At 40.5% G+C, this 17,005-nt stretch overlaps 4 protein-coding genes across 7 annotated transcripts; 3 read left to right on the top strand and 1 right to left on the bottom strand.

The window, feature by feature from the left end:
* The first annotated feature begins 2,147 nt into the window (after nucleotides 1-2,147).
* Nucleotides 2,148-3,948, top strand: LOC133969185 (thy-1 membrane glycoprotein-like). Its single transcript, XM_062405486.1, has 4 exons — nucleotides 2,148-2,315; nucleotides 2,927-2,984; nucleotides 3,093-3,422; nucleotides 3,506-3,948. The coding sequence occupies exons 2-4, from the start codon at nucleotides 2,948-2,950 to the stop codon at nucleotides 3,598-3,600; spliced, it is 462 nt and encodes a 153-aa protein (XP_062261470.1). The 5' UTR covers nucleotides 2,148-2,315; nucleotides 2,927-2,947; the 3' UTR covers nucleotides 3,601-3,948.
* A 2,165-nt stretch (nucleotides 3,949-6,113) lies between these two features.
* On the top strand, nucleotides 6,114-9,891 carry bud13 (BUD13 homolog). 2 transcript variants are annotated; one of them, XM_062406904.1, is made up of 10 exons: nucleotides 6,114-6,279; nucleotides 6,435-6,522; nucleotides 7,230-7,314; nucleotides 7,401-7,502; nucleotides 7,575-7,685; nucleotides 8,114-8,403; nucleotides 8,503-8,584; nucleotides 8,768-8,906; nucleotides 9,044-9,307; nucleotides 9,549-9,891. In XM_062406904.1, exons 1-10 carry the CDS (start codon nucleotides 6,140-6,142, stop codon nucleotides 9,640-9,642), a joined length of 1,395 nt encoding a protein of 464 aa, XP_062262888.1. In that variant the 5' UTR covers nucleotides 6,114-6,139; the 3' UTR covers nucleotides 9,643-9,891. The 2 variants fall into 2 exon arrangements, with proteins under 2 accessions (XP_062262888.1, XP_062262887.1); XM_062406903.1 differs by having other exon boundaries at nucleotides 7,401-7,685.
* Nucleotides 9,892-10,969: 1,078 nt separating this feature from the next.
* snrnp35 (small nuclear ribonucleoprotein 35 (U11/U12)) lies at nucleotides 10,970-12,678 on the top strand. Its single transcript, XM_062406659.1, has one exon. It carries the CDS (start codon nucleotides 11,086-11,088, stop codon nucleotides 11,794-11,796), a length of 711 nt encoding a protein of 236 aa, XP_062262643.1. The 5' UTR covers nucleotides 10,970-11,085; the 3' UTR covers nucleotides 11,797-12,678.
* Nucleotides 12,679-12,794: 116 nt separating this feature from the next.
* si:dkeyp-69c1.9 (uncharacterized) lies at nucleotides 12,795-15,357 on the bottom strand. Of its 3 annotated transcripts, XR_009924253.1 has the most exons (6): nucleotides 15,050-15,351; nucleotides 14,807-14,983; nucleotides 14,114-14,209; nucleotides 13,526-13,778; nucleotides 13,302-13,439; nucleotides 12,795-12,951 (listed from the first exon to the last, which is right to left on the bottom strand). XR_009924253.1 is itself a non-coding variant. In XM_062406661.1 (5 exons), exons 2-5 carry the CDS (start codon nucleotides 14,940-14,942, stop codon nucleotides 13,358-13,360), a joined length of 567 nt encoding a protein of 188 aa, XP_062262645.1. In that variant the 5' UTR covers nucleotides 14,943-14,959; nucleotides 15,050-15,357; the 3' UTR covers nucleotides 13,135-13,357. The 3 variants fall into 3 exon arrangements, 2 of the variants coding, with proteins under 2 accessions (XP_062262645.1, XP_062262644.1); XM_062406661.1 differs by lacking the exon at nucleotides 12,795-12,951 and having other exon boundaries at nucleotides 13,135-13,439; nucleotides 14,807-14,959; nucleotides 15,050-15,357; XM_062406660.1 differs by lacking the exon at nucleotides 12,795-12,951 and having other exon boundaries at nucleotides 13,135-13,439; nucleotides 15,050-15,349.
* Nucleotides 15,358-17,005: the final 1,648 nt, after the last annotated feature.

The raw sequence follows: 17,005 nt of genomic DNA, 5'->3' as shown, positions 1-17,005 counted from the left end.
TCCCCTAAAATTAAATCAAGCTGCATCAAATGCTTCACACTCATAGATATCTGTCCTCTAGCTAATGTTATTCATTAAGATCCATGAATTATTCCCTGATAAAATGGAGGGTAAAAATGGATCTGGCCTTTGTCTGGAATCATGCCAAATTTGGATGGGTTCCCTCTTAGCCCATCCTTGATTATCTCATGTCCCATCCTTCAAGTCCCATGGAAATCTGTTCAGTGGTTTTAGCAAAATCTTGCTGACAAACAAACCAGCAAACCAACAGAAGTGAAAACATAACCTCCTCGTTGGAGGTCATAAATGGATGCTTAAAGGGCTTGGAAATTGTTGTGGTGGGAGAAAACAAATTAATGGACGTTGTTTCTTAATTCGTCATCTCTAAAAGCTCTAATTTGTTCTCTTATATGTTTCCTTCCATTTTAGAAAATGTTGATTTTATGAATGACATCTGCAACCAAATCAATACACATTTTGTTGTGAAATATGTGATGACTAAAGCATTTGTTGTGTGTTTTTTAGTCTAGTATGTTAGTATGTTAGTATTTTTTGAGTTATCTGTCCCAGCTTGCATTTTATGTAGAAAACTTTTTTTTTTTTGTTTGCTCCCCGAACAGGAAGTCATATTGTCTAATTTGGACCACGTTAAAAATTACATAAATCTATTAATTGAAAATAAAGACTTGTACATGTACAAGGAGCTGTATAGTATAATGTTAGAAAACTCCAAAATATCCCACATGCATTTGATATACTAACACACTGCTGAGATGACTTTTAATGGTTTGGCCTTGTCTAGATGTCCAGGATGATTTGCAGAGGAGGGAAGCTCAGGAGAGAAACCTTTTGTAGGCAGGTGAGAAATGAGTGAAACTTGAAAATGAGATCAGGAAGATGATGTAGGAGGAATCGTGACATAGAAATGAATTCACTATGGCATCAATTCAAAGGATTCAAAGAATTATTTGTCAACAACTATGGTTTGTGTAGTTGTATTCATGTGATATTAAGTTTAGAAAATTTGGAAAATCACACAGATCTTTGTTGTTAATCCATGTTTTTTTTAAAGAACACACTCTCATTTGATGTTGTTTTATTGTCAAGACAAACTGCTCAAAGTGATTAGGCCTTTAGTCAGTATTCAGTGACATGAGCTTACTGTGCTGAAACTCTTCCTTGTTCAATTTACCCTTTATGTGTATGTTTCTCTGGGGTTTCTCCCTCATTCATACACACATGGCTCATTTGGACGGCAGACTGATTATCAATCAATGTGTCCAATTATTCTCTACATGAGAAAGTGACCTTTCCAGATTCCTTCCCATTGCAGTGCATGCTGGGGACAGCACCGTCCTACTAACAAGATCATGAAATGGGTAAAAGGAGTAAAAAGGATTCACAAGCTCACCTGCAAGCTCATCCTACACTATCTAACTTCTTATTATGTTGATTATTTCCACACATTATATTTATTTGATCAGTGTGAGCATTTAAAAGTGAGCTTGATGTGAGGTGAAACTCTATACCCTCCTGTAGTTTGAAGCAATGTAGGTCATATCCATCCCTATAACAGCCTATTTAACTTCACATGGCCAAACACTGGCACCTAGTGATACAGGCTGTGAATGTGCACCCAACCCACTTTGTTCCCTTTACTGGCCTTAAGGTGGAGACACTGAGCCGTTATTGTGCATGAGTCATTTGGAATGACAGTGCTAGAATTTTTCTAGGGATGTGGAAGGGGATCTTAAATTCCCCCTGTAATGGTGTGTATTTCTACTGTGAAAGCATGTTTTCTGTAAAATCACTCTATATTCTCTTTCAAAATCATGACCCCCACAGTAAGTGTACAGATACATGCTTGTTATGTACAGCAGAAAACAAGATTAAATCATGCAAGTCATCTATAATCTATCAGAGTAACTTTCTAAATGGAAATCAGAGGGAGAACATCACTTAGAGAGACGTGATGGCAAAGCAGAACAGGGTCGTTCTGTGAAGGGAAAAAGGTGAGGAGAGTCCCAGAGAGGAAAGGAGACAAGGTCATTACACAATGATGCTGACGCTGTGTTTTCTTCCGCCAGCCTGCCCATGTGTCCTCCGTCAGACACTGCAGAGGAGAGAGACAAATCAGCGATCTCCGGTCCACCTTCAGCCCTCCCACTCTCTCGCCACCTCTCTGTGCAACGTGTCGCAACTACCTCGCCTCAGGAGTCAGATGCTCTGCAGTGCTGCACACTGAGGCACAAAATACCATCACCGGACGAGTGCACATAGGCAAGAGCTCCCGCATCATCCAGTCCTGAAAGGAGGTAAGATCCCTGAGAGATGTTCCGCTGCAGATCAGAGAAGTTGTGTGAGCCCTAGGGTTAAATCTGGACAACAAAGAATGTGCTAGATCATCTGGATTTGCATGGGGGGATAACAGAAAACAATCAAGTTCAAGAAGGAGAAGTTTTTACCTTGACATTTAAATTAACTAAGGCTCGGGATAGTGATACAAGCAAAACTGTGCCAAGGGCAGTGGGAGAATATGAGATTAAACGGAAGAGAGAAAAAAATCAATGTCATCTTTCACTTTGAATCCTGTCCAGTCATTCGATTTTCCCACAGGTGGTTCTGTAGACAATGTTTTACAAATTAGATCAGAGTATCTGAGCCTTTTCCAACCAACTGACAAACCTGTGTTTGCTGTATACTTTTTTTCCTTTTGTTCTTTTTGAATCCCTTTACTATGAATGATGTCGTGACCTCAACCAAAACTACATCACAACTTCCTGGAGAGCCTGGTTGAGAAGCAGTAATGGATTATAACTCAATTAGTCATATCCCTGTAGAGCCTTGGATTGCTTGCGTTTTAGTTTTACATGATGATCTTTGTAATGTGCTTTTCTTTCTCACATTTCCTCTCTTGTTTTCAAAGTTGGATGGGTGCTTTTCCATAATGCTCAAGTCTCTGTTTCTGTGTGGAGTGCTGGGAGGTGAGAATCCTGCTCAGATACGTAAAGGCTTCTGGTGCAATGAAAGGAAATGTACAGTAATCTAATCACTTCTGTGTTTTTCCTGTGCCCTTCTCTGCTCTGCCCCAGTGCTGCTGATCCCAGCAGAGTGCAGCGAGCAAATCTCTGTGTGTGTTGAGGATGACAGGGACCTGAGAGTGGACTGCATGATCAAGCTCAAGTCCAGCCAATACAACAGCTATGAGTTCTCCTGGTCCCCTGGAACCAAAGAGTCCGTCATTAATACCAATGTGTCCGGCTCGTCTGCAGAGAGCGTCTTCAAGGATAAGAGCTACGTGCAGGAGCTGGATTCCCAGGGCTACAGACTGACCCTGAGCGGCTTCACGGACACACTCCCACACAACACCACCTACATATGCAAAATATCGGGGGAGAATGCCAATATCAATGTGGAGGCAGGTAAGTGGATTGATTGTTTGGTGGAGAGTGCGTGAGACTAAGTGAGTGGGAGAAAACTTCAGAGAACTTTTCATCCTCTGCAGATCAACTTCTCCCGTGTTCAGCTGTAAGCCTGTTTGTGAAGAGATCCTGCTCCTGGATCGCCTGTCTGCTGCTCTTCTATCACACACAGAGCTAAAAAAACACACACATACGCCCATACTTAACCACACTTAACCATCTCTCTGCATCCTTCAACTTCCCGACAATAACACCACACATTAACAAGATGTCAACAGCTTGCAACTACTCTCCTTCCCTTGTATTCTTCCTGTGAGGCAACTGAAGTAGTATCCATCTGTTTTCATCACTCTCTTTAGAATGAATGAAGATGACTCAACAGAAATGTATCCAGATGTGCTTTTTTGCAGCAGGGACAAACTGTATTGAATGTGTATAAAATTGCACTAAGTAACGTGTCAAGTAAATATTACTTTGTGAGCTGCAGTGTTTGTTTTCAATAAAGAACATTTGCTGTTTAAAGTCAGACTTGCTATGAATTCCATTTTCATCATTGGACAGAAGGTCAAATAGGATATTACACTTTTTTTTAAGCTGAGTCATGCACGCACCCTTCATTTTGTTGGAGACTAATTTTATGGATTGACAGTAGAGCTTATAGCTCCTCTAAGGCACACAATGGGGTTATGAAACCACATACAGATTTCTATCTTAATCTGCCCCAAATTGCGCACACTCATAAATATCAGTCCCTTAAAAACATGGCAGATTTTCACGAGTGTGTGCAGATCCATTATTCTCTGAAAAATTTATGAAAATGTAGAAAAAATATCCTATCTTTAAATGTTAAAGAGAGTGGACAAAAATTCCATGTTTCAGATCTGCACCAAAATGTATTGGGTTCTTCCTTCATGCCCTACCCATCTTTAGAATTTCATGGAAATCAGTTTTTGAGTGATTCTGCTAACTACCTAACAGACAAACACAAATAAAAACATAACCACTTCCGCAGAGGCAATAATGAGGCTGTATCTGTTACAGCATTATAATTAGAACATCTAATGAAGGTTTTAAAGTAAAATGGTTACAGAGTTCTCAATCTGATCGACAGTAGGTAAATTGAGCTTTATTTCAGAGTCATGTGAAAATAAAATAAACAAAAGATCTGTGCAACAATACTGTTAGCATGGGAAATGCATAAACACTCTCTTGCATGTCTCATGTGGCTCACAAATGCCTTCTTGTTTGCACACATTCAAACACAGTAGCCTGTGCAGATACAAACCACTCTATCTAACTGGATACAACGTCTTTTATATGAGCACTTTTTATTCTGAGTTTCATGAGCTCTCATACAGATTAATATGCACCAGAGGCCAAGAAGCACCTCTGCTCTCCCAGAGGGCAAATAATGGAGCCCAGGGGCCATAACACCGGGATTATCCAACTTTTTTCAGTTCTTTTAATCTTCAACAATAAAACATGATGCACTTTTTTGAGTCATTATTACTTTATCAGCTCCAATCAGCAGGGGTTTGTAGTTGAGTAAGAGAAGACAATTGAGTGTTATTGTGAATGTGAGGGATAAGAGGGATAGCGAGGTTCCCAGGAAATGAAGATACAGGCAATAGTGGCCTGTGGAGAGGGAGAAAGGAGGATGATGGAGCGAGGGGATTGAGAATCGGAGGAGGAGGGAGCGCTTTATCAAATCCATATGCAGGCTGAATCTCCAGTATTGTTCCCAACTCAAACCGCCTGGCCGCTCTGGACTGATCCATCAAAATAAACATTTTCTTGATGGCCACGAGCAACACAGGCCTCTAAGTCATTAAAAGAGCTTACTTACACCCTGCAGCCTCACACTGACTCCATCACAGCAGCACAGGAATACATTAGGAGGTACAGGGATGCAGAAAATAAAAAATGCACATGTACAAAGAGACTTATAAAGTGAATTATGAGTTGTGGAAGGTGCTCTCATGTCCTGTTACATTTCTTTAAATCACATCGCTGTTGTAACACCAGACACTCATTAACACACACCCGCACTTTGAGAAGGGAATGTGCAAGTTAGAAGCAGACAGGAGTACGTGTGTTCCTCATGGTTTAATGAGCACTTCATGCTATTCTCTAAAGGACTGTATTAAAAAACTGGAGGGTACGTGATGTTGCTTCCAGATGTTAACAAAACAAATACAGACAATATTTGGGGCTCTGCAACAAAGTACATTTACTTAGGCGTTGTACTTTTTTGTGTGTATCTGTACTTTCCTTAAAGGGATAGTTCATCAAAAAAATGTAATATTTTAATTATCTACTAACCACTATGCTGATGGATGTGTTACCTAAGTAATAATAGGTAACATGCCAGATTTAAGTGTAAGGATATATAAAGTATAAAGTATAGAAAAACATGAATGGAATAAAACTCATATATACAATATATGTACAGACAAGTAAATATGTGCACTGTGAGAATATGTAGAGTGAATTGATTGCACATGGACCATTGTATTGCACAGACAGAATGAAGATTGCATAGTTAAGATAGAAAAAACTTGTTTGTATAAGTATTGTAAATATGAGATACATAAATCATCGCTGAAACATTTCCCCACCAGGGACTTGAACCAAACCAGCTTCCGTCTGGAGTTTGACTGAGCATCAGTAGACGTTCTTGACCCTCGGTGCTCTCCGTAGATTCTGACAACACAAAGATGGCCGCCTCCGCTGTTCGCAGTGAGGGATCAGAACTTTCGAAAGCGGAATACTTAAAACGGTATTTATCTAATGATGAAGATGCCAAGAAATCCAAAGGGAAGCTTAAAAAGAAACGAAGTAAAGTCCCGGCGAGAGGGTGAGTTCAGTGGCGCATTAAAACGAGGCGATTCCGGCTAACGTCTGTGTGTTAAGCTAGTTCGTGTGTTTGCGCTCTCATGTCTTCAACTCCACGTTCCGAATGGAATCGTGTTTGCAGCGTCACATAACTCACTTGCAAAAGTTTTGTTTCAGACTGAAAATAGTAGACGACGATATAGACTGGAAACAGATGGTGGCAGAGGAGCAGGAGGATGAAGAAGACGAAGAGGAGGCTCCAGTGGTGAGTTCACTTACTGCTAACGTTCACTAGCTGTTCAACAGGAGTCCATTCATTTCCATGATGTAGACCCGTGTTTCTGTTGTTTTCCTCTGGGATATATTTTAAGGTTTGTTGTGATAAATGAAATAAAACTTGATCAAATTTAGAAAATCATGCCAGAACAAACATTGTCTTGCGATAATAGTCCTCTGTCACATGGCAAGTGTTATTTTACATCACGATATCAACACGTTGAGATTAGGACCTTAAACTCGAGCTGCAAAGAGTACTCATTATACAATAAGTATATATAAAATAATCTGCATATTGATCAATAATGTAGATCCTGAAACTCTGGTTCTCTAATCCCTTTTATGACAGTTTTAATATTAAAACTAACATAAAATATTATTAATATTTCCTTGGCTTTTTTAAACTATTAAAAGTAACAATTGAGAAGCTAGACTAAGGGAAATTCGCCACTTTCATTCAGCCAGTTAAGAACTGATTGTTTCCGCTTTAATTGTGATAATATTTTTGGTTAATCATAAAATTGATGGAAAATCATATCCTTTACTGCCATAAGATAGTTGTGCAACCAGAGATTTAAAAAAAATATTGTTACAAATGCTATAGATTGTTTTGGCAAAATCTATCCTCTTTATTAAATTGATTCGCCATATTGACAAATGTATTCTTTAATCTTAGTCTCTTGTTTTTCTCCTCAGGTGGCTGAGATGATTGATGATCGTCCAGATGAGGTCAAACAGCTGGAAGCCTTCAGAACCGGCAATAGATGGAAGGTGATTGGAGGTAATAATTGTTTGTAAAAGTAGCAGAGAAAACATTTTCCAGTGTGGTAAAGATCATTGTTCACTTTGAGTGTCCACTTCTTATAGCTGATGAAGATAACGACTCAAGCGGGAGTCAACATGATTCTCCAGATGCATCTCCAACCAGAAGAGATCGCCACGACTCTCCGGACAAATCTCCCAGGCAAGGTCGCCACGACTCTCCGGACAAATCTCCCAGGCAAGGTCGCCACGACTCTCCGGACAAATCTCCCAGGCAAGGTCGCCACGACTCTCCGGAAAAATCTTCTCCCAGGAGAGATCGCCATGACTCACCAGACATGTCGCCTTCACGTCAACACTCAAAGAAATCAGGGAAGGTACAAAGTAAAGGTGAGAAGTAATATATTACGCTAAATCTTTTTTATTTTTGCATTGGACAATATGATATGAACAAAAATAACATCACAATAACCAGAAGACATCAGCATATGTGGTTAAGTTATTGTCGCGTTTACATCCATCTCATTTGATGAATTTGTCCAACTAAAACAGAATTTTAGAGTGCTGAAGAAATCATTTAGTAAAAACTAACTTAAAGTTCGAAATTTCTTTGGAGTAAAATTTTGTATAACAAAATTGTATATGATGCTATATAAATAAAATATCAATGAAATTTGATAACCTAGGAATCTGCATATATCTCTATATGTCCAGTCAACCGTTCACCTTCCTGTCATCCCCTAATAGTACAACAAGTGTTTAGTGATATAAACAATTATATGAACACTTGTCTAAACAAGTTATTATGTCTTTGTCAGACTCTTCACCCAGCAGAAGACAGCCTAGTAAAAAACGCTCACCTGATCCCCGTGGCTCACCAGTGACAAAAAGGGATCAGAACAGGAATGATTCAGACTCTGATCAGTCTCCTCCAAGGAAAAAGCCAGTAAAGGAGGAAGCTACAGACCTCGACCAATCTCCTCCAAGGAGGCGCTCAAAAAGAAAACCAGAACCCGATACTGATCAGTCTCCACCCAGGAGGCGGCCAAAGAGTGGAAGGGTCTCAGATGAAGATCTGTCACCTCCTCGTAGGCCTGGCCAGTCACAGGTAAGAAAAATGTGATAAATTCTAGATGAATTTTTTGATTCTCAGATAGCTGTGTTAACAGTGTGTGTCTGCTTTCATGGACTACTTTCTGGTGGACAGGCAGGTCTGCTTTCTATAGATGTTTTAAGGAAAGAGAAGGAAGAGAAGCGCCGCAGAGACGGAGTACCCCAGCCGCTGGAAGGTTGGCTCAGCTTTTCTCTTTTAATGAACTTTACCCTTCATAGCTGTTGACTACAAAGTTCCCTTGATATTTCATTCAAATGAGTCATGATAGTCCAAGAGTATACTGATTACTTTGGTCAACGCTGTGCTTTGTTCTTATAAAATGTTATTTATGTTTTACCTGTATTCCTGCTTTGAATAGATGAATCACGTAATGCCCGGACCGTGTTCCGAGACAAGGGAGGTAAAAGGAGAGATCTGGAATCGGAAAGAGAAGAACACAAGAAGAAAGCTGGAGAAAAAGCAGCAAAGGATGAGAAATACGCCAAGTGGGGGAGAGGGTGAGTTTGCAAACACTTACTACTTACACTACCACCAGAGAAAACTACAGAGAGTGTTTTTGGCCGTGTCAATTTCAATTGAAATATGTTATGCTCTGACTTGTTTTCTGTAAATTAAAGTCAACGTGTGTCTATAGGTTGGCCCAGGGCCAGATGCATCAGCAGAAACTTGAGGATGCGTTGCATGAATCCGAGAAGCCGCTGGCACGTCACTCCGATGACAAGGACCTTGATCGTATGTTGAGAGAGCAGGAGAGGGATGGAGATCCGATGGCTGCGATGCTCAGACGGAAAAAAGTTCGGAGCTCAAATATGCCAGCAAAACCTCAGTATAAAGGACCACCACCACCTCCAAACCGATTCAATCTTCCACCAGGATATCGCTGGGATGGAGTTGACAGGTACAGTGTGTGTTTCTGTAAAAGAGTGAATAATGGGATGCATTTGTAATTGGATTGATGTGACCACAACTTCAAATGAATCTCTTGCCTCTAATTGTGTTATAGTCCAGGTCACTTTTTTGGCTTTTACGTTGAACAAGATTGGGCACCATTTTGAAAGTTTGCAGGGGTGCATCAAATTAAAGATGGAGATCAGGGTTTGATTTGCATAATTAACGACAGAATTTTATTTCTCTTGCAGGTCATCTGGTTTTGAGAAGAAACGCTACTCGAGGATATCAGACAAAAAAGCTATGCAGGACGCAGCTTATAAATGGAGCGTGGAGGACATGTAATGGAAATCTGAAGCTGTTGAATTACAAGCAGCGCTGAGGTGCAGGGCTGCTGAGCTTCTATAGATCTAGTTGACACAGCAAATCTGTGCTAGTGAAAAGTTGTTATTTTAACAGCTAAAAACTGGTAAAATACAAACTTTATTGTACATAGCAGAAGGGTGACAGTATCTTTATGACTTCGTAAGAACTGATTCAATGTGGAGGAAAAAGAGATGTTTTCACAGTTTTATTAAAATTCGTTTTTGTAAAGTGATGCCCTCGAGCTTTATTTTTTAATTTTTTTATGATTTTATTTTTATAAATGTGTGAAGGTCAAATTTACCATTAGGTGTTCCATACTGTCTCAAATGTTATTGAGTGATTCAATCAAAATGGCAGATCGCACATATCAGACGAACAAGCCCCAGAATTAACTACAGGTTAAACAGGAAATGCTTCCTTGACATGTAATAACCTCAAAAGATGACATTTAAGTGTTTTCATTTGGTTTTAAGCATGCTTGCAAGGATAGGACTCCAAAGCTGGAACATTTTAATGATAGGGAACCATCATCAATATTGATAACTAATATTACTTAATAACTAATATTACTTATTAACTTAAGTCCCTGCCTTAAATCCAAATGTCTTCTCTAACAGGGGTTATTGGTCCAACATGCTATTACTTGCAGCAGTAAAGTAGACATTATTACTTCATTGGGGCCATTTAAACATCAGTTTTTTTGTTTTAAGTAACACATTTGAAAATAAATTACTTTGCCCAAAGTCAAGATTGAACCTTCACACTTCACTTTTCAGCACATGCAGATAATAAATATCAACTGTGTCGGAGATGAAACCCTTACAGCTTCTTAGCTCTCGTATGGAGGTCCATCCTCATAACTAGCAAGGGGCTTGAGTTGGGATGGTTATGGGAAATTACATTACAACTTTGTAACTCAAATAGTCATGTGCAGACCTTTGATTATATTGTATGTCTGGGTCAGAGGACGGTTTCTGGTGAAAAGGCAGGTATATATGGAGTGTATATTATTATTAGATGCAATATGAGTTCTGATTATTTAATGTGAAATAATTTTAAAGTGCCTTTATCGAGACAATTCTGGATTTGAAGTACTACGTGACAAATGTTATGTTTTTGTTGTTACTTTATATATAAGATATATCAACAAATACGGCAAATGACGAGACGTATATCTTTATTTGAGTATTATTGCGAATTTGTTACCATACAGGTATTAATTTGACGCCGTCTGTCCACAGCGTTAGTGGTTAAACTGGTTTCAACTCACGAGTGAGTAGGAACCATTATAATGCGATGGACAAGGGCTTGTTTCACCACGGGGTGTTATTGTGGACGGACGCACAGCTTCCGGGTACTCTCAGGGAACACTCTGGAACTTATGTACGAAAGGAGACGCTTGTAGCCTCGTTTCATGTAAAAATGGTTGACTGGAATCCCATAGCGAAAGTGTACGACCCGCTCAAAGCTGGCAGCATCGACGGGACGGACCTTGAGCCGCATGACCGGGCGGTGTGGAGGGCTATGAGTGCCCGATACAAGCCCAACAAGGGTGTCGTCGGAGATCCGCTTCTCATTGTTTTCGTGTCTCGTCTGAATCCCGAGACCACCGAGGAGAAGCTTCACGAGGTCTTCTCCAAGTACGGAGATATTAAGCGGCTCCGGCTGGTCCGGGACATCGTCACGGGCTTCTCCAAGAGATACGCCTTCATCGAGTACAAGGAGGAGCGCTCTGTGCTCCGGGCCCGCCGGGACGCCAACAAACTGGTGGTGGACCAGTACGAACTGTTCGTGGACTTCGAACAGGAGAGGACCCTCAAGGGCTGGGTCCCGCGGCGGCTCGGCGGCGGCCAGGGAGGGAAGAAGGAATCCGGCCAGTTGCGGTTCGGGGGCAGGGACCGGCCCTTCCGTAAACCCATCAACCTCGCCGTGGGTCTGGGGCAGGAATGGGGAGGTGGAGGCGGAGGCAGGGAGTGGGAGAGACATGGGGCCAGAGACAGGGAGGACCGGGACCGGGACCGACACAGGGAGGGCGACTCGGGCGGCAGAGGCAGGAGAGATGACCGGGAAAGAGGCAGAGAAAGGGACGACCGCAGGTACCGGGACAGGAGCAGGCACAGGGACAGAAGGTGATACCGTGACTTCCACCTTGATGGCGGTAAAACCAAACGAAGAAGAAGACTATCCTCTGGTTCATGTGCAGCCTGTCACCGATGTTCAGCCCAGCTGCTGCAGCTCCTCGAGTGTGAAGCCAAGAAGGCAGTGTAGGAAAGTTGTACTGATGAGGTTTGCACAGGTTGGGACATGTATGGCAGGTTGACAGTTTAACTTCTCTGTGTCATACAGACTTTAAACCGATGAGGACATTTGAAGGCATCATATGTGGTAGAACCCACTGATGAGGATTTGGTGCTACGCTTGTTCTATGCTCCAGAGATTGTTACTAACATTTTAGAAGCTTCTCAGTTTCCTCATTCATCTTAAGTTTAAGCTACTAAAATGTCTAATTGTTCTATTTTTCATTGTTGGCAATTCACTTTTTTGTAATCCTTTGCTATTTCTTGCACCAGCAATGTTGCTAATCATCATCAAGCTAATGTAGAGGCCACCAATACGAATTATTAATGGCAAAACTGCATTAGTTACAATTAAGGTGTTTTTGTTCTTAGCCAATGGAGGTGGTTGTTTATCGGACATGTCCCAAACCACTCATTTGAAAACGAAAACAACAACACTTATAACTAAAATACAAGAAATCATATCCAGACTGAATAAAAAGGTGGATGACAAGAAAGCTTCCTAACAGTGAAGCCAAATCCTCTTGATTGCCCCCTGGTGGCTGGCTGGACAAGGACAAAACAGCATCCATATGTGGAATATTTTGTCTTTATTTTTGTATAACATGTGGAGACGTGTCGTTTCTCTTTATTTACAGCCTGTAGTAGAGACAAAAGCTGAATAAGAACGTGTAGGAAGTCACTTTTAAAGTGTGATATAAAACTCATCAAACTCTCAGTGCTGTGGAGTTTTATTGCAGCTGTTTGATGCCTGATCCTGCCCACAGAGGCAGCTCATGTTTCAGGTATGGGTCATCAAGAGGATTGTTTTCTCTCAAGCTGACCGCAGGTATATCGGAACCCATCAATATTAACTCTAAAGGTCTTTTATCAGCATTAGGTCTTATCCAGTGACGCACACACCAGGCTGTGGAATCATTGGTCCATTAGCTCTTCAGATTGATCTCACTGCTGGGAAATTCATCATTTTTTCCCCGAAAGGAAATTGATCCTGGGAAAACAGTTTGTTCTGAGAAGAACTTATGCAACAGAGAAAACAACCCGCATACCTCATTTCTTTTTCAACCCAATCATGTCTAAGCTGAGTAAGATTACAAATCAAGAGTTACAGCATAGTTCACGAGTCTGTAACAAACTAAAAAATAGCTCGTAAGAACCCATAAAACTGTTATGCTTTTCACCTCTTAGTAAAATCCAGTTTATTGCTGTGCAAGGTATTATGTGAATATGACATCATCACCGAGACAAACTTGGATTCATGGCAATACAATGACATTTTACAATATTAATAGCAAAGAGAAAATGTAATAAGCGGTCTGGTGTGACAAGCTGATTTCTTACATATGGTAGAGACTTTCTTTCAGAAGCCATGTTGGGTTGTCAGGACGGGGCTGCTTTCAGTCCGCTGGCCCGGAATACCTGGGTTTCACGACGGGCCAACCAGCGTACGTCTGTCTTTGAACTGTGTTAAACTCGATCCTGTGAACCAAAACACACAGACTCTAATAAACTGTTCTCTTCACAATGCTAAAGTACACTGTGGTGTTAGTAAAGCTCTCTCCCACCCGAAGGCCGGGTTGATGCCAATGTTGTCCGGCTGCGGGAGGGCAGGTGTTCTCCTCCTGCGGCAGGAGGACGGAGGAGGGAAATCCTTCTGATACTGAGACTGCATCTCCTCTGTATCATGTTCATTTTTCACGGCTGTCTCTCCCTCCCCTGGTTCCCTGTCCCCGCTTCTGTTTCCTCTTCCTGTTTGTCTCGAGGCTGGGGGATGAGGACAGTGCGACTCCTGCTGTGTGCTCTGTGCGATATGGCTTCCTGAAGGTATTCGTGAACTTGTTAAAGGGTTTCCATTTCAACACAGATTTGAAATGTCCCATGAAAGTTGCAGAAATCGTTTTCTTCTTCAATGATCCTAATACCCTATTATTCATAAATATTAACATTATTATTTATCTCATATGTTTGTCTATATATCCAGTTGTTAAATGGAACACTGTCACACCATTTGAACTCACATGAACTTCTCCCAAACACCATCTCATGTATATGACACACAATACGCTGCTTAGCATGTTTACTGTCAACACTTATAGACAATAGTCGCTGTTTATCTCAAAACAGATATGATATGATAGAGTTTACACTGCGACCTTTGCCTCTGTCTGGTCGTGGGATGGGCCTGGAGCAGAACGCCTCTTGTGACGTGGTCTCCATCTTAGCAGGAGTGTCCGGGTAGAGGAGGAATCCTGGGGAGGTCAGGAGGTAACAAAGACGGTAAAAAGTTCTTTCGTAAGGGGGAAAACTGTTTTCTGTTTTTAAGTAGTGTTCATGTTTAACACAAAAAAGTATTAGGAACTTATAAGTAGTTATTTTCAAAATTGGTTATATTGAATACCATTTCCAATTTACACATTGTCCCCGCTGTATAATCTCACTTAATATTTACTGAAATTCTTCCAATCTGACTTTTTTATTTAGAATGTTAATAATATTAGTTAAACTAATAAAAGAAAAACAAAAATAATACTTTTCTCTTATTTACATTCTTTCTATATTATTTATGTTGTCTAGTTATCTTGTATTTTTGAAGTTGTGAACAAACCTGATCCACAACATATCAGATCACAATGTTTTAGGTCTGTTGACGTGATGAACAACTGATAGTTCACACAAATACAACAGCAGACTAGGAACAAGATAGATCAAACAGAAAATAATGTCCAATACAACACAATATGTACAACATGAAAGGTCATTATACATGTTTGACAAAATAAAATATTGATTGGATGCATCTTGTTTGCTGATCCCAGAACATCACCAGCAATGCAGCCGATCTTTACCTGCCACAGACGGCAGTTCTCCCCTGTAGGGTCGACCACGCAGAAGGAAATCGTGGCGACATGGTTGTTGTGGGTTGGCATTTTGGATGAACATTTTGTCTCTCGGCTCCTGAATGTCTTTTTGGCTCACTGGCATCGCCCGCAGCTCTCAATCTTTGTTGTCCGATGCAAAAATTACTGTAAAAATGACCAGAGGTTTATTGTACAGTCACAGATAGTAGTTGTATAAAAAAAATTGCTTACCTTAACAAGGTATACTTCTGCAGTTTCCCTATACCGTCTATGTGTGAACATGTGTGACAGGCATTATATAGAGTGGAAAGTTGTTTACTACAGTAGTCATGGCATCCTATTCTTCTACAGTGCACAGACAGTGGTTACCAACTGAGACAATAAAGCACCAACAGAGAGCTGAAGCTTTGCAGTGGCCACTTGCACAGCTTTAAAAAAAGGGAGACTGTACCGTAGCAAGTACAGCGCTGATAAAGTAAATCAGACTGCAGTTGTGTTAAGCCAAACACATGCCAAGTTGTCAGAAAAGAGAGAAGATATGTTTATTAAGTGGTTGCCCCGAGGCATTTGGGCAGCTCTCAGTAATGCTCTGAGATGCCTGGTTTCCAACTGGCACAAATACCAACTATAATTCTTTCTCATCGGAGGCTATGGTTGAGCCTGTTTCTTCTCAGCAGGGAACCTTATACTTGTGAAAAGGGGAGTAGTGACCTTATCTACCACAGTTTCACATTCGTGTGTGCACATAGTTATATTGTCTTGCCATGTAGTTTGTACAAGGACAGTTCACAGTCAGATAACAGTATGAAATGGTTTATATGTCTATATTTTAAACAGTTTATAAGTTATATCACTTATTTATGTCCAGTGTGTTGGATTAAGGCGAAAGGGATCTATTGGCAGACGTTTTATATACAATACTCCTAGTGATGTTTTCACTAGTGGGTTTCAATTAAATTGTACAAATTGTTGTTTTCTTTAACCTAGAATGAGCCATTTATATTTAAATATATTTACAGGGAGCGGGTCCTCAGCCAAGACTGGACAAGCTCCACACCTTTTGAGTTTGTATGACTACTGAAGGTTTCATAAGGTTCCGTTTCATGTTTGGAAAGGAAGGGAGAGGTGAGGGGTGTTCAGCTGCAACATGCAAATTTACCACAAGATGTCACCAAATGTTACACACTGAACTTTTAAAACCAATGTAAAAATTCTTTGTTACACTTTAAACTTACACACAAAATATATATATTTTGGCAATACTCAAGCTGTCACAGTTTGGGCTAAAAGCAATGAAGCAAGACCCACAATAACCATATAATCTATTTAGTTTTTTTGACCAATGAAAAGTGCAAAAGGCAAATAATCCATTTGGGACGATTAAGAATTCCAGTTGTATTCCATATGTGTAGGTGAATTTGATCTGATTAATTGTTGTGTTGCTGCATCATTTTGTATATCAAAAGAGGTACAACAGATTACTGTTGTAAGGTCAGCTGTCAGATTTCTTGATTGGCCCTCTTCTTCTTTGTAATGTGAGCAGTATCATCATCTTCCGTCATTGGATATCTTTGCAGCATATAAGGGAATCCAATTGCCTCCTGTTCAAAAAATGTCTCTGTCGAATGGTCAGTTTGTGATGATTCCCTAAATCGAACCCTTACCTCAGAAGATACTGTAAGTTTATCATAGTGTTTAAACTCACATTGTCCTATTCTTAACTGGTACGTGAACTGATGGACTTTGAGGACGTAGAGTTATCATTCAATCAGACTTCCTTTCAGCACTTTCGCTTCCTCTGTCAATAAATTGTATGTACATATAACACACACACATGTTTGTACTTCTATCTTAGTGAGGACACTCATTGACATAATGCATTCCCTAGCCCTTGACACTAAACTTTACTAACCTAGACCTATACTAACCTTAACCCTAAAACCAAGTCTTAACCCTCAAACACCCCTTTGATAAGTGAGTACCAGCCAAAATGTCCTCAATTTCCAAAAAAGTCCTCACTCTAAGGATCTATGCTTTAAATGGTCCCCACAAAAAAATCACACTCACATACAAGGTTGCAGAGCTATCCTTTTGAAGACTTTACATTGACATCCATTCATTGTAGCCAGCCCAACCAAAAGCTTATCCTTAATTATGACCAATTCATTTATAACCCTAACCACAACT

This window comes from Platichthys flesus, chromosome 15 (assembly GCF_949316205.1).
Source record: "Platichthys flesus chromosome 15, fPlaFle2.1, whole genome shotgun sequence".
In the NCBI taxonomy this organism is placed as follows: Eukaryota; Metazoa; Chordata; class Actinopteri; order Pleuronectiformes; family Pleuronectidae; genus Platichthys; species Platichthys flesus.
Note: the sequence above shows the minus strand (reverse complement) of the source record. Positions and strands in the feature narration are given on the sequence as shown.

What these genes read in the sequence shown, in the direction of transcription:
- LOC133969185 (XM_062405486.1), top strand. Translation starts at nt 2,948, where the DNA reads ATGCTCAAGTCTCTGTTTCTGTGTGGAGTGCTGGGAG. An exon ending in TCTGTGTGGAGTGCTGGGAG is followed by an intron (nt 2,985 to 3,092) that starts GTGAGAATCCTG and finishes GCTCTGCCCCAG; the next exon opens with TGCTGCTGATCCCAGCAGAG. An exon ending in CAATATCAATGTGGAGGCAG is followed by an intron (nt 3,423 to 3,505) that starts GTAAGTGGATTG and finishes CATCCTCTGCAG; the next exon opens with ATCAACTTCTCCCGTGTTCA.
- snrnp35 (XM_062406659.1), top strand. Translation starts at nt 11,086, where the DNA reads ATGGTTGACTGGAATCCCATAGCGAAAGTGTACGACCCGCTCAAAGCT.
- bud13 (XM_062406903.1), top strand. Translation starts at nt 6,140, where the DNA reads ATGGCCGCCTCCGCTGTTCGCAGTGAGGGATCAGAACTTTCGAAAGCG. An exon ending in AGGGAAGGTACAAAGTAAAG is followed by an intron (nt 7,686 to 8,113) that starts GTGAGAAGTAAT and finishes TGTCTTTGTCAG; the next exon opens with ACTCTTCACCCAGCAGAAGA. An exon ending in GTAGGCCTGGCCAGTCACAG is followed by an intron (nt 8,404 to 8,502) that starts GTAAGAAAAATG and finishes TCTGGTGGACAG; the next exon opens with GCAGGTCTGCTTTCTATAGA.
- si:dkeyp-69c1.9 (XM_062406661.1), bottom strand. Translation starts at nt 14,942, where the DNA reads ATGCCAGTGAGCCAAAAAGACATTCAGGAGCCGAGAGACAAAATGTTC. An exon ending in AGAACTGCCGTCTGTGGCAG is followed by an intron (nt 14,210 to 14,806) that starts GTAAAGATCGGC and finishes TGACCTCCCCAG; the next exon opens with GATTCCTCCTCTACCCGGAC. An exon ending in GGCATCAACCCGGCCTTCGG is followed by an intron (nt 13,440 to 13,525) that starts GTGGGAGAGAGC and finishes TTTGGTTCACAG; the next exon opens with GATCGAGTTTAACACAGTTC.